Below are 14,684 nucleotides of genomic sequence, written 5' to 3'. Positions count from 1 at the left end.
CCAAACCAGCTAGGGCTTTATTTCTTTTTAGAGAAACATGGGTGTTTGAGATAAACAAAACATCCATGGGTTGCGCCCCAACTGGGGATCCAACCCACAACTTAGGTATGTGCCCTGACCTGGAATAGAATCCGCTACCTTTTTGGTGTAGGGACAACCAGACTGGCTGGGAGCATCTTAAAGGTAGGGCTTTCTTTTCAATAAAGACGACAAATAAGTGTTTCCTAAATGAAGCACTTCATCTGGCGAATCACATGGCATTCTTACAGTTACAAACGGTCCCAATCAACTAAACTACCTATAAAGGAGCAATTTCACAAGCACCAATACCCTAGACCTCCAGGCAGGGCCGGGGTGACCCAATCCTGGGAACACCAGGACCTCAGGTCGACCCACCCGTGACGTACTTCCGGCGCGACGCTTCCCCTCCACACTGGGACTGGGTGGTGGGGGAGGGAGGCGGGTAGTGGGCTTTAGCGCCTTTTCTGGCGGCGGTAGATTTGAAGCGCTCCGAAGGACCGGACCTGGGAGGAGGAGACGGTACGGGTGCAGGTGAGTGGCCTGACGCCCGCGCTGTTTCGGCGGCGTCCTCTGCAGCAGGCCTGGGGCACGAGAGCGGGAAGGGCCGGGGAAGAGGGGCGGAGCCGGCACGACAGGCCCCGCCGACCTAACCGTCTTCCCTCGGAGGTCTCGGGGCTGCCAGGTTCCAGCGAGGACCCCCGCGGGCCGTGGCGCTGGCTCGGCGGGTGCTGGATTCTGGAGCAGGCTTCCCGCCGCGTCACCCGGGCCTGGGACGCGGCCCTCCCCCTGCCAGCCTCCGCCCTCTCCATCGCGGCGCACGCCTCCCTCCCTGACGCATTTTGCCGCACAAGCTGTAATATGGCGGCAGCGACGGCGGCCTGAACTCGGGGGAGCCGGGCTGATTTTGGATGCTTCAGAATTGTAAGACGAAACACCAATGTGGGCAGGTAGGAGAGCTGGCGGGGTCGGGGGGCGGTGTAACCTGCCATCCTGTCAGGTTAGAGTTGGAGAGTGGCGGGCGAGGAGCCAGGATCTCAGGGGTTAAGGTTAGATTGAAGACAGGCTTTCCTCCTGCGACCTTCTTTTCCACCTCGTAGAGACAGCGTCTGTCGTGACCAGTTGAGTGGCCCAGGCCACTTCGTTAAGCATTCTCCTAAAACCGAAAGCCAGGCTCTTCCCCTCTCATCCCAGCGCTGTCTCGAAGTTCTCCCTCGATCCGTGAGCAACGCAGGCCCTTGAGGAGAGAGAATTACTTTCGGAGGAAGATGACGGCTTCTGAGCTCCATATGCCTTTGCGGGGAAGTGTGTGCATTTGGCTCATCTTAAAGGAGCTAAATCCAGGGAATGGAGAATTCCCAGTCGTTTGGAAAATGTTATAAAAGCACCATTTTGTGCAATTTCTTCTCATAACAGTACTTGCTGTGCGGGACCAAGTTTTTGCAATAATGATCACAAATACTTCCAAGGAATAATTAAATGTTTTGGAAATTTGGGGGTACGTTAACTTTCATTAGCTTCAACCAGATAGGGAGAATATGTGTGTGTGTGTGTGTGTGTGTGTGTGTGTGTATTTTCATTTGGCAAAGAATGGCCAGTAATTTACCGGTTCAGAAGGATGAAGGGGGGGCGGGGGGAGTGAACATTTTTATAACATGTCTTAAAGAGTTCACTTTACATTGTTTAATGTTTTCTTTATGATTCAGTATTATTGGTGCCCTGGGATCGTAAGGGTCTTGTTTTGTAGGATTCCGTGCTTTTTTATTTTTATTTTTTGAATTGTGTTTGCTTTTTACGTGGTTTTTGTTTTTGTTTTTGGTAGTTGCAGGCTGTTATCAGGGCCGCCTTCCTCTGTTGTCAGGAGTGTACAAGTTTGCAGACTTATTAGGTTAGAAAATACTGATTTGTTTCTGGCTCAGCCATTTTTTTTTAAATTTTATTTTTTTTTTAATTTTAGAGAGAAAGGAAGGGAGAGACAGAAACATTAGTTTGTTGTTCCACTTGTTTGTGCGTTCATTGGTTGATTCTTGTATGTGCCCTGACGGGGAAGTGAAGCCACTACCTTGGCTATCCTGAGGACACTCACCCAACTGAGCTTTCCAGCTAGGGCCGACTCAACCATCTCTCTGAACCTCAGTTTCTTCATCTATAAAACGATATTTTTTATTTCAGACTATCATGAAGCTGGGCTTCAAAAATAAATATTCAGGTTTGTTAAAATTCTGTGTAAAATTGGCTTTGAGGAAGAACTCGGAAGTTCTTGTACCAGTGAAGTGAAGAGCGTACCTTGCATTTATTGGGACTTAGGCCTTAGTTTTTGGTGCTTTTAATTGTGGTCTTGCATTATCCCTGGCTTCGAAGTAAGGTCTTTGTCCTTTTGTATATTTTAAATTAGGTTTTTCTGTCAGGCAGCGTTCATTCTTTAATTAAAGGGAAATCGGTAGCCATTCATAATAGGTGAACTAGTTCTGTTAGCTATCAGGACTCCATCTGTAATTCTTTCAATGTTGCTATTTTAAAGAAATATGTGTTGATGGTTTTCCTTATTATTTTACTAATAGGGTATTTCAACAGAATTATAATGTATTATCTGTTTTTAGTATTCTAATGTACTAAGATGTTTTACTTGGGAATCCATAGATAATTGACTCAAATGATTGAAGAGTTTGTTGCAAATCTTCTGCTACTATGTCACGTGGCACTTTCCCCCCACCCCCGGGCTTTAATTTTAGCACCAAGTTTCAGTTTTCATTTGATTTACATGTCAATGGTTTTGCCATTGTTTAATGCATATATGGTCCTAATAAGAACTCAATGTGTTTTTATTTCTGCAGGGCAAATCTTGCATCTTGAAATTTGCTACAGGCAAGTATAATGAATACTCAAGAAAACTGTTGCAACTGGGACTTGGTACTTTTAGTGCAGACAAGAAATCTGCTCTTTCAATTTGAGTGGTGGCTTAAAATATGCAGCAATCTCCTTCTGAAATAGAATTAAATCATACTTATAAATGTAGACATCAATTTTTGATATTAAATTTTTTTTAACTTGGGCTATTTATTTATTTATGTTAATCCTCTCCCGAGGATATTTTTCCATTTATTTTTAGGGCGAGTGGAAGAGAGAGGGAAAGACAGAGGGAAACATCGATGTGAGAGAAACACATCGATTGGTTGCCTGCTGCACGAGCCCAGACCAGGGCCTGTGCTGGGGAGGATCCTGCAACCAAGGTCCATGCCCTTGACCGGAATCAAACCCGGGACCCTTTGGTCCGCAGGCCGAGGCTCTATCCACTGAGCCAAACTGGTTACAGCTTAAAATGGTTATTTTTAAAACATGAGTGATTCCTTGACTAATTTTTTTTAAACATATATTTTTGTATTGATTTCAGAGAGGAAGGGAGAGGTAGAGAGAGAAACATCAATGATGAAAGAATCATTGATTGGCTGCCTCTTGCATGCCCTCTACTGGGGATCGAGCCCGCACCCTGGGCATGTGCCCTTGACTGGAATCGAACCGAGGACCCTTCAGTCCGCAGGCCAATGCTCTATCCACTGAGCCAAACCAGCTAGGGCTTTACCTCTGATTTAAAAAAATTTTTATTTATTGACTTGAGAAACATTGATTTGTTGTTCCATTTATTTATGAATTGATTTTTTAAAAACTAATGAAAAACCTGTTTGTTTATATATTAAGCCATGTTAATTATTAAAACTTCATTTTAAGATCCTATATAATAAAAGGGTAATATGCAAATCAACCGAACAGCGGAATGACAGGTCGCTATGATGCACACTGACCACAAAGGGGCAGACTCCAAATGCAGGAGCTGCCCCCTGGTGGTCAGTGTGCTCTCACAGGGGAAGCGCCACTCAGCCACAAGCCGGGCTGATAGCTGGTGAGCGGGCCTAAGTCGTCAGTCAGACATCCCCTGAGGACTCAGACTGCTTGGGAGCAGGCCGGCCTGAGGGCCTCCCCACCCCAGAGTGCACGAATGTCGTGCACTGGTCCTCTAGTTTAGTCATAATTAAGTTATTGCATCATGGTCAGTATGCTGGAAAGTTAAATGAGCCATTACTTAGAATATTTGTAAATAAGCTGGTTTCCACAGAGAAGCTATAGAGTACTTAATCAGGAAACTCTTGCTTTTTCCCCACTTGTGACCTTGAGCCAGTCACTTCAGCTCTCTAGTCTTCTCAATCTATAAAATCATAAGATTGGGCCAGATTATTTCTAAAGTTTCTCCAAACTTCAGGAGTTTTGTAGTTCTTTATGTAGGAATTACTGGATTGAATAATGTTGATAGGATGGTGTAGGTTAACTCTGGAGACATTAAATAAATTTATTGTTACAGAACTTAGATAATTACAGGTACAATATTAAGAATATTAGCAGAGATTTCCCAATTAGTATATACTTTTTCAGTTCAGCACTAACACAATTGTAACTATATTTTTATGGCTCTTGGATTGTATGTGTAAAAAGTGTATCTTGCCCTAGCTAGTGGTTCGGTTGGTTGGAGTGTCGTCCCATATACCGAAAGGTTTTGGGTTCAATTCTGAATCAAGGCACATACCTAGATTGTAGGTTCCAACCCCTGGTCAGGAGGCAGCTGATCCATGTTTCTCACATTGATGTCTGTCTATCTGTCTCACTCTCTCTAAACATCAATAAAAATATGTTTTCGGGGGATGCTAAAGTTTTTTTTAAGTGTATAATTTTCTTATTTAACACTGAAGTTGGCAACATTACAGCTTTTCTCTTTTTAAGTTTTCTAAAGGATTTAAGAATTTAGGAAATGTCTATACACTGTTAAATTGTGCTTCTAGCATAATGGTTTGTAACTGTTAGCGACACTAAGGGAAGGGGCACTTGTGGAAGAGCATAGTTACCTTTCCTGACACCTCAGAAAAGAAAGTTAAGTTGTACTTAATTCATGAGTAATCTGGCATACAAGAGTGTATTTAAATGTTTTTTAAGCAGTTCATTTTCATTTCTCATTTGTTCTCTGGGAACTACATTAGGGGTAGTGTAAAGAGGCTGCTGTGAATGTTAGATTGCCTTTTTGAAAGTAATCTTCAAGATCCACTGTAGTTTTAATTAACCTTAGTATGATTACACTTAGAGGTGGAAATCTTGTATATAAATTGTTCCCTATTTATTAAACTTAAGCAGATGAGAACTTCCCATCCTTATATCTTGGTTCTGCACTGAATATGCTCCCTCTTATAGTGGATTTGGTTGGAAGAGAGTGAGAGGAGGAGGAAGAAAGAAAAGTAACACTTTTTTAAAAAACATAGTGTCGCAAAAAAAATGTATACACACACTTTGAATAAAGGTAGTGTTTACTTAAAATACATTTCATTTTCAAAATTGAGCTATTAGCTGTTAAAGTGTGTATACATTTTTGGGGGGACATAGAATGCACTAGGCAGATGTAGGAAATAGGTTGTTTCAGTTGTGAAACAGGCTGAGAGGATGGTTACTGGTAGGCTCTGGGAGAATTTCTGACTACAGATACATGTTGGCAATAAACTATGTGAGAAGCAGTACTTACAGGAGGAAAGGCACTGGTTTTGTTGTTGTTGTGTTTGTTAATCCTCACCTGAGGATATTTTTTTCATTGTTTTTTATTTTATTTTTATTTTTTAAATATATTTTATTGATTTTTTTACAGAGAGGAAGGGAGAAGGATAGAGAGTTAGAAACATGGATGAGAGAGAAACATCGATCAGCTGCCTCCTGCACACCCCCTACTGGGGATGTGCCCAAAACCAAGGTACATGCCCTTGACCGGAATCAAACCTGGGACCCTTCAGTCCGCAGGCCGACACTCTATTGACTGAGCCAAACCAGTTAGGGCTCATTGTTTTTTAAGAGAAAGCAGAAATGGGGGAAGGTAGGGACAGAGAGAAACATTGATGTGAGAAATATATCGATTGGTTGCTTCCTGCACATGCCTGACCAGGACCAGGGATCGAGCCTGCAACTGAGGTACATGCCCTTGACCAGAATCAAACCTGGCACCCTTCAGTCTGCGGGCTGACACTCTCACTACTGAGAAAAACTGGCTAGGGCCAAGACACTGGTTTTTAATAGAAGAGTCTAGCCCTGACTGGTTTGGATCAGTGGATGGAGCGTTGGCCTTCGGATTGAGGGGTCCTGGGTTCGATTCCGATCAAGGGCATGTACCTTGGTTGCGGGTACATCCCCAGTGTGGGGTGTGCAGGAGGCAGCTGATTGATGTTTCTCTCTCATCAATGTTTCTAACTCTCTATCCCTCTCCCTTCCTCTGGGATAATCAATAAAATATATATATATTTTTTTAAAAGTCTAGTTCCAGTTATGCCTTGATTAACTAGTATTCTTTTTATTTGATAATATAGTGCTGGGCCAGTCATTGCTTTGAAGATACATAGGTTCTCAGTTCGAGGACTTTACAGAGCAGTTACAGTAAAGTAAATAAGATTCAACAAAGGGTCACTTAAGCTTTTGAGAGTCAGGGTGAAACTCCCAGAGTGTACTCTGGCTATGCTGAATATTTAAGGGCACTTGGGAATTAACCAAGGGAATCAAACGGCAAAAACCTGCTGATCATCTTAATATTAACAGTTTAAAAGGATTTACTATCTACTTTTTTAAGATTCAGTAATATACTGATTCCCTCATACTGTGTGAATGATTCTTTGAATATAATGAAGTCACTGTATTTTTTTATTGCCTAATTATAAATACCTTGTCCTTCACCGTATATTTTAATAATTAGTTGCCCATATGCTTGTCCCCCAACCCTACCCCCATCCTTTATGTTACTTTTGGGTGAATATGGAAATTATTTTATGTATGAACTTAAAAGATTTACATTTTTATATATGACTTGTTACCTCATATTTTTATGAAATATACATATTTGTTGTAGAACTTTATAATTCTAGCACTTATATTTTAAAATATTATAACATGTCTATTCACATACAAAAGTAACTATGATATTTTTGATAAACATTTAAATCAACATGTGATTCTCTCTACTTAGAAAAAAGTAGAAGTATATGTGAAAAATATTAAAAGTTACAGCTTGCCCCACCGGTGTGACTCAGTAGTTGGCTGTTGACCCATGAACCAGGAGGTCACAGTTTGAGTCCCGGTCAGGGCACATGCCTGGGTTATGGGCTCGATCCTCAGTGTGGGGCATGCAGGAGGCAGTCGATCGATGATTCTCTCTCATCATTGATGTGTCTGTCTCTCCCTCTTCCTCTCTGAAATCAATAAACATCCTACCTAATAATAGACAAATATGCAAATTGACCATACCTTCGCTATGCCCGCAATTGGCCAGGGGGGGCGGGACTCGGGGTGGCCGGGGTGGCCAATTGGGCCAGCGGGACGCTGAGCTCGCGTCGCCAGCGGCGGCTCGAGCTCAGCGTCTGCGCCATGGCTGTGCTGCGGCACAGAAGGGGCCTCTGGGGCAGCGAGCTCACGTCCCGCCGCGGACCATCAAAAGCGGGGGAGCTGGGTGCCTGTCCACTCAGGCACCAGGCCTTTCAGAAGCCTCTGTCAGGGCAGAGGCTTCTGAAAGGCCTGGTGCACCAGCTGACAGATACCCAGCTCCCCTGCGATCAAAAGCAAAAGCGTGGCAGCTGGGTGCCTGTCCGCTCAGGCACCAGGCCTTTCAGAAGCCTCCGCCGCACTGGAGGCTTCTGAAAGGCCTGGTGCACCAGCGATCAAAAGCAAAAGCGTGGGAGCTGGGTGCCTGTCCGCTCAGGCACCAGGCCTTTCAGAAGCCTCCGCCGCACTGGAGGCTTCTGAAAGGCCTGGTGCACCAGCTGACAGATACCCAGCTCCCCTGCGATCAAAAGCAAAAGCGTGGGAGCTGGGTGCCTGTCCGCTCAGGCACCAGGCCTTTCAGAAGCCTCCGCCACGCCAGAGGCTTCTGAAAGGCCTGGTGCACCAGCGGACAGGCACCCAGCTCCCCCGTGATCGAAAGCGAAAGCGTGTAGGGGACCCTACACGTGCATGATTCAATCATGCACTGGGCCTCTAGTACATATATAAAAAGTAAATAAAAATAAAGATGAAATTACTATAAAAATAAAATAAAGTTACAGCTAAAAGCCAGGATTTTATGCAGTTTTTGTGTGATTTTTTTTTTTTTTGGTAAGTTATTAACTTTATTATCTTATTTTTAAGTATTTTTATTTTGAATAAAGTAGATGAAATTAAATATCAAGTTCAGATTTCTGAAGGGGTAGGGCAGGTGAGGTGAGTGCATGAGGTCAAGTACATAATAAATGGTAACAGCTAATAGGCCAGTGATGGCGAACCTATGACACGCGTGTCAGCACTGACACGCATAGCCATTTCTAATGACACGCGGCCGCTGAGGCGGCCACATGCCGAGGATGAAACATTTGCGAAATAATGTTTTTTCCTCAAAGTGACACACTACCCGAGTTATGCTCAGTTTTTTGGCGATGTTTGACACACCAAGCTCAAAAGGTTGCCCATCACTGTAATAGGCAATAGTGGAAACTAGGTCAAACTGAAGCATATACCTCATCTAATGGGGGAGACTTGTGATTGCTATATAGGAATGAGGCTAGATATGATTATTTTTTTATATCGATTTTATAGAAATAGCTGCAACTCATTTAGATTAAACAAATTTGCAGCAAACAGAACATCTATAGACTGCTACACTAAAAGATTTCATTATTCACCATTCTTAGGAAATTCATCTATTTTACTGAAAATTGCATAGGCTTGATTTTTCCCTGAATTATTTTCTCTTTTACTTTTTCTTGAGAAAAAAAAAAAAGAAAAGTTGACCAGATGTTTGTCTTGTGTTTGGTTTTGGATACTATTTGAGTAGTATCAGGAGTTCATGGAGGAAATACTGCCCTATTTCTGATTAGATAAAATCTGGTTTGAATAGTGTTAGGGACATAATGTTGAGCCATCTATTGTGTCACCATTGTTCTTCATTAGCTTTAAATATTAGAGCATTTATGTTCTCAAGATTTGTGTAGTGCCTTTAATGATAATTTGCTATCTTTCGTCTTTCTTGAATTAAGGCATATTTATCATTTTTTAATCTATATCTATGAAAAGTATCCTTATGTGGCATAACCTAAATATAATAGCCCTCCCAGATGTGTACATTCTATATATTCTTCGGAGATTATATATACATTTTCTTTTTTATTATTCACTTTTTCTTTATAATAGCAATTGTGTTTATTAAAAGTAGACAAGAAATACAGTGAGACAAAAACTGTCTCCAGTCTTACAATCAAACAAGTGATTTTCAATTTTTTTCATCTCATGGCACACATAAACTTATTACTAAAATTCTTTGGCACACCAAACATGATTTTTGCCTATCTGACCAAAAATATTGTTATAATTTTGATTTATTCACACTAGACGGCTGTTGTGGTATTGGCTGTTGTCATTTTTTTATTTGACAATCCAAGGAAAAAGGAGGTCAGTTCCCGTGACTAAATAGTCAGGTCTTTCATGTTTTAAACATTTTTTGCAGTACACAGTGTGCCTCTTGTTGCACACTAGTTGAAAATTGCTGAAACACAGTAATGATTATTTCCTTTCAATCATTTTTTTCTTTTCTTTTTTTAAAATATATTTTATTGATTTTTTTACAGAGAGGAAGGGAGAGTGATAGAGAGTTAGAAACATCGATGAGAGAGAAACATCTATCAGCTGTCTCCTGCACACCCCCTACTGGGTATGTGCCCAAAACCAAGGTACATGCCCTTGACTGGAATCGAACCTGGGATCCTTCAGTCCACAGGCCAAAGCTCTATCCACTGAGCCAAACCAGTTAGGGCTCATTTTTTTCTTTTTGTAAATCTTTGCCTTGGTAGGACAGGAGTAGTGTATGTGATTATAATTATGTTACATATACTGTTATGTTGATTATTTTTAACAAATTATGAGCATTTCCCCAATTATTAATTTTTATAAGCATTGCTTTAATATTGCTGATATTTTGTTTAACTAGAGACTATAATTTAACCAATTTTCGTAAAATTTAATAGGTTGCTTCTGATTATATGTTACTAAAATGAGCACTAAGATGGCCAACTTTATACATAAAGGCTTTCTAAATTTAGGGTAGTTCCATACAGTAGATTTTTAGTAGTTGAATTTTACTGGTTTATGGTATAAACCAGTTTAAAGCATAAAACCTTGAGTTTTGCATTTTGTTTCCAGAGGAATGGATACTGTATTGGAAATTACTCTTTTAAAAAATCTCTGTGATCACCGGGCCATTGTGAGTCAGGGTTGTGTGTCGACCCATGTACCAGGAGGTCACCGTTCGGTTCCCTGTCAGTACTCAATCTTTGTGGGGGGCATGCCAATCAATAATTCTATCATTATTGATGTTTCTGATTTTTTGTGTCTACACTAGCATATCAATAAATGCTATTGTTCATGATTAGAACATATCATACGTAAAACTTAATGTGCTTTTACTCAAAATATAAATCAACCATTTATTACTGTTGTTAAATTATCCCCCTTTCTTCCTTGATGATTTATTTTTGTTTTGCTTTGTTTTTTTTAGAGATTTGCATGTTTTCTTTTTAAAACCACCATTTAAATCAAAACTTTCCTTTTGTTTTCTAGGGCTGAAAGGATTGGATCATTTTGTCCTTGATTTTTCTCTATTTAAAGGTAATTTGCCTGTTGAGTTCACTAGTCATACAGACTTAATACAGTTTCTGTTTGGGTGGCAATCTATATTTGGTTGTTAAAATAGAAATTATCCTCTCTAATAAAGGAGTGATATGGAAATTAACCATCACTCTGCTACATAAGCCACGCCCGCCAGCCAATCAGAGCAAGTATGCAAATAAACCCAACCAAGATGGCGGTTAATTTGCATACATAGGCTCCCTGAGCGGACCCCCTGCAACGGATGGCAGGGAGCTGGGGTCCGCTCCGGCACCAGGCCGAAAACCTCTGGTGGAGGCTTTTGGTCTGGTGCTGGAGCAGACCCCCTACAATCCATAGCAGGGAGCTGGGTGTCTGCTCCGGCCCCAGGCCAAAGCAGACCCCCTGCAATCGATAGCAGGGAGCTGGGTGTCCGCTGCGGCACCAGGCCGAAAGCCTCGGTCTGGGCAGGCCTGGTCAGGGTTGAGCCGGTGATCAGAGGGAGCTGGAGGGGCCTGCCCAGGCCTAAAGCTTCGGCCAGAGGCTTTAGGCCTGGGCAGGGCCCAGCGGTTGATTGGTGTGAACTATAGAGGAAACACCTTTTCTGACTGCACATTGGCTAAGCTTCCTGTATGCCACTGGTAATATTCTTAGTAACTTGGGTAATAAGAATCCAAAAAGGTGATCTAGGGTTTTTCCACTACACTTCTGGAGAAAAAAACGAAGGTCTGCTGCTGGAGGGCTAAGAAATGTCATATCCTGCCCTACCTGGTTTGACTAGGTGGATAATGCCTCACCCTGCAGACAGCAGGTCTGGGTTCGATTCTGATCAAGGGCATGTACCTAGGTTGCAGGCTCCTCCCTGGCCGGGGCCCAGATCAGGGCTCATGCAGGAGGCAACCAATCAAAGTGTTCCTCTCACTTTGATGTTTCTCTCTGTCTTTCCCTTTCTCTTCCACATTCTCTAAAAGTCAATGGAAACATATCCTCAGGTGAGGATAAAAAATAAATAAATAAATGCATATCCTATGAAAGACACATCTTGAAAATGCCTAAAGAAAGTTGTCATTTTTTCTTGGTGAAGGGACTGGAGTCCGTGTTGATAAAAACACCTTGGTGGCTGCGGTGTCTAGCAGTGGCTGCAGCAGCGCGGTGATGGGGCTGGTGCCTTCCCCTGATCAGCCCCGTTGCCTCCCACAAAGGGAGGCCAGAGTATGGCTTAGGCCCGCTCCCCACATAAGCCGTCAGTAGGACATCCCCTGAGGGCTCCCAGTATGTGAGAGGGACCCACGACCCCCCAGTGCATGAATTTTGTGCACCGGGCCCCTAGTCTATATACATAAAAGGCTAATATGCAAAGTGTCTCCTCGGGAGTTCAGCTGGGAGAATGGCAGTTCGCTGGATCTCTATGATGTGTGCTGACCATCGGGGTGGTACGGGACATGGCGGGTGACCAGCAGCGGCGGTCGGGTGCTGAGGGAGCAAAGGAAGGAAGAGGCAGGGAGGCAGGGGGAACTGCGTGGTGGCGGCAGCGTGAGGATGGCAAGGGAAGGAGGAGGCGGGGAGGCAGGGAACCTGATGGGCCCTGATTGCCGGCCAGGCCTAGGGTCCCTACTCGTGCATGAATTTCATACACTGGGCCTTTGGTATTGTATAATGGCTAAGCCTTTTCTTTTTCTTTTTTATGTTTCTATTGATCTTTAGAGAGAGAGAAAGAGAAACATCAATTGATTGCCTCCTATATTCACCCTGACGGGGAATCCAACCCAAGACCCTTCTGTGCATGGGAGGATGCTCCAACTGAGCCACATTGTCCAGGGCTAAGCCTTTTTCCCCCTGTCTTTTCTGCGTGCCTCATAAAATGCAATCTATCTCTAAAAGAAAAGAATCTTTATGTTTTGTGCCATGGAAGTAAATATCAAATTTCAAACTACATTTCTAGTTTATGCTCCACAAAATATTTTTTACAGAAATTTATGAAGAAATCTTTGTCTGAAAACTGTTTTTTACTCATAGATTGAAATATTGGAGCCATGGGAATAAAGGTTCAACGTCCACGATGTTTTTTTGACATCGCCATTAATAATCAACCAGGTAAGAAGATCAATGTTCTTATTTAACATTTATAAATGAGTATTTAATATTTTAAATTAGTAAGGAAGTTTAAACCAACTCCTTTTTTTTTTTTTTTAAGCTGGAAGAGTTGTCTTTGAATTATTTTCTGATGTGTGTCCCAAAACATGCGAGAACTTCCGTTGTCTTTGTACAGGTTTGTGGATATTTTCAATTTCCCTAACAGTAGTCCCATTTTTATTTAAACAAATTTTAGATTTCTTTATGCATATTACTTTTTATTCTTAACATGCAAATTATGCAGCATTGTGTTAAAGTAATTTTTAGAAATATTAGTTGTATGGGATTTTATTGGACATTGATTTCTACATTTCAGCACTCTTCAGGATTTTTTTAATGAATTTTTTAAAAAATTCTCGAGCGAGTGAAAATTCAATAGTTTAAAAAAATCTATATTATTTATTTTACAGGGTGAAAGCTTTCATCATTAATTATGCTTTAATACTACTTCCTTGCTTTTCTTTCTACTAAATGGCCTACTAATTTTTCTTTTTTATAGGTGAAAAGGGAACAGGGAAATCAACTCAGAAGCCATTGCATTATAAGAGTTGTCTCTTTCACAGAGTTGTCAAAGATTTTATGGTTCAGGGTGGTGACTTCAGTGAAGGTAAGACTTTGATTCACAAAAAAATTATATATTCCTTGTTAAATATCATAGATCTCAAATCTTCAGGTTTTTTTTGTTTTTTTTGCCCTATCAATTAGAAGTACTCATAGAAATAAGTTAAAAGAAGGAAGCACAGGAAATAATTTCACCTTTGAAGTATGAATTAATTTCAGAAATTTGCTTCTTGATAAAAAACAAAATACTGTATTTCTCCATTAGTAACCTATCAGTGTATGTGTTTGATTTCCTCACAGCTAGTAATCCTTACCTACCGTACAGTTTTTACCTTTATTTTTTATTAAAAATACATCAAGATTCTATTTTAAAGACATTTTCAAAATGGTCAGTAATTTCTGTTGAAAAACCTACATAATCATCATTAGAATTGACGTGTGTGTGTGTGTGTGTGTGTGTCCCTTATCTTAATAGATTTTGCCATATTCTTACTATTATATCGTAAGGGAAAGAAAGTAATTTGGGATCTTGTCGGTATTGACTACGATTTGCTATGAACCTTTGAGTAGTATTGAAAGTCATTCAAGCACTAACTTTCTAAGAAGCATTTTGTTTAGGTAGCACCTTGAAAGACATTACTGTCTTGAGAGTTCTAAGAATGCATGTTTTTCATCCCTAGGAAATGGACGAGGAGGGGAATCTATTTATGGAGGATTTTTTGAAGGTAAAACTGTTTACTTTTATTTTAAATTGTGTTTTTAATGGTTTCTGTTTTATTCACTTGATTTTCTCTATTAAATCAATAAGATTATTTACTAAACAGTGTTTACAGTACTAATATCCATCTACCTTCAACTACTCTGGAGGTAATTTTTGTTGTTAGGTAAATTTTCTTGTGAAAGTTTTTATAAAATATGCCCCGGCCAGTTTGGCTCAGTTGGTTGGGCATTGTACCATGCACTGAAAGGTTGCTAGTTCAATTCCTAATCAGGACACAAAGCCCAGGTTGCAGGTTCTATCCCCAGTAGGTAGCTTGTAGGAGGCAGCCAACTAATGTTCTGCTCTCACATTGATGTTTCTCTTTCTCTCTCCCTCTTCTTACCTCTCAAAAAATCAATAAAAAAATATATTTTTTAAATTATAGACTTTTTATAGAGATAGAATTTTTGTTTGTGGTGTAGGACATACATATATCATACTATTTGAAGGATTTAAGTGATCTATAATAAAAAAAAGCGAAATATGCTAATTAGACCGGACAGCGAATAACCTTCCAGTCATCCTTCCAGATGAA

At 41.0% G+C, this 14,684-nt stretch overlaps 1 protein-coding gene across 4 annotated transcripts in view; it reads left to right on the top strand.

Annotated features, from left to right (window-relative positions):
• Nucleotides 1-423: 423 nt before the first annotated feature.
• Nucleotides 424-14,684, top strand: part of PPIG (peptidylprolyl isomerase G) — a 44,046-nt gene continuing 29,785 nt past the window's right edge. Inside the window, exons 1-8 of one of the 4 annotated variants that reach the window (XM_079782585.1) lie at nucleotides 437-552; nucleotides 688-968; nucleotides 2,853-2,883; nucleotides 10,669-10,716; nucleotides 12,712-12,789; nucleotides 12,890-12,964; nucleotides 13,328-13,435; nucleotides 14,070-14,114. In XM_079782585.1, the coding sequence (XP_079638711.1) occupies nucleotides 12,729-12,789; nucleotides 12,890-12,964; nucleotides 13,328-13,435; nucleotides 14,070-14,114 (289 nt within the window). In that variant the 5' untranslated portion in view covers nucleotides 437-552; nucleotides 688-968; nucleotides 2,853-2,883; nucleotides 10,669-10,716; nucleotides 12,712-12,728. Of the gene's footprint in view, nucleotides 553-580; nucleotides 969-2,852; nucleotides 2,884-10,668; nucleotides 10,717-12,711; nucleotides 12,790-12,889; nucleotides 12,965-13,327; nucleotides 13,436-14,069; nucleotides 14,115-14,684 lie in introns of those variants that run through there. The other 3 variants (XM_079782586.1, XM_079782584.1, XM_079782587.1) reach the window with 3 other exon arrangements.

Source organism: Cnephaeus nilssonii, assembly GCF_951640355.1.
Source record: "Cnephaeus nilssonii genome assembly, chromosome: 10".
Taxonomy (NCBI): Eukaryota; Metazoa; Chordata; class Mammalia; order Chiroptera; family Vespertilionidae; genus Cnephaeus; species Cnephaeus nilssonii.
The sequence above is the reverse complement of the archived record's forward strand: the minus strand, read 5'-3'. Positions and strand labels throughout refer to the sequence as shown.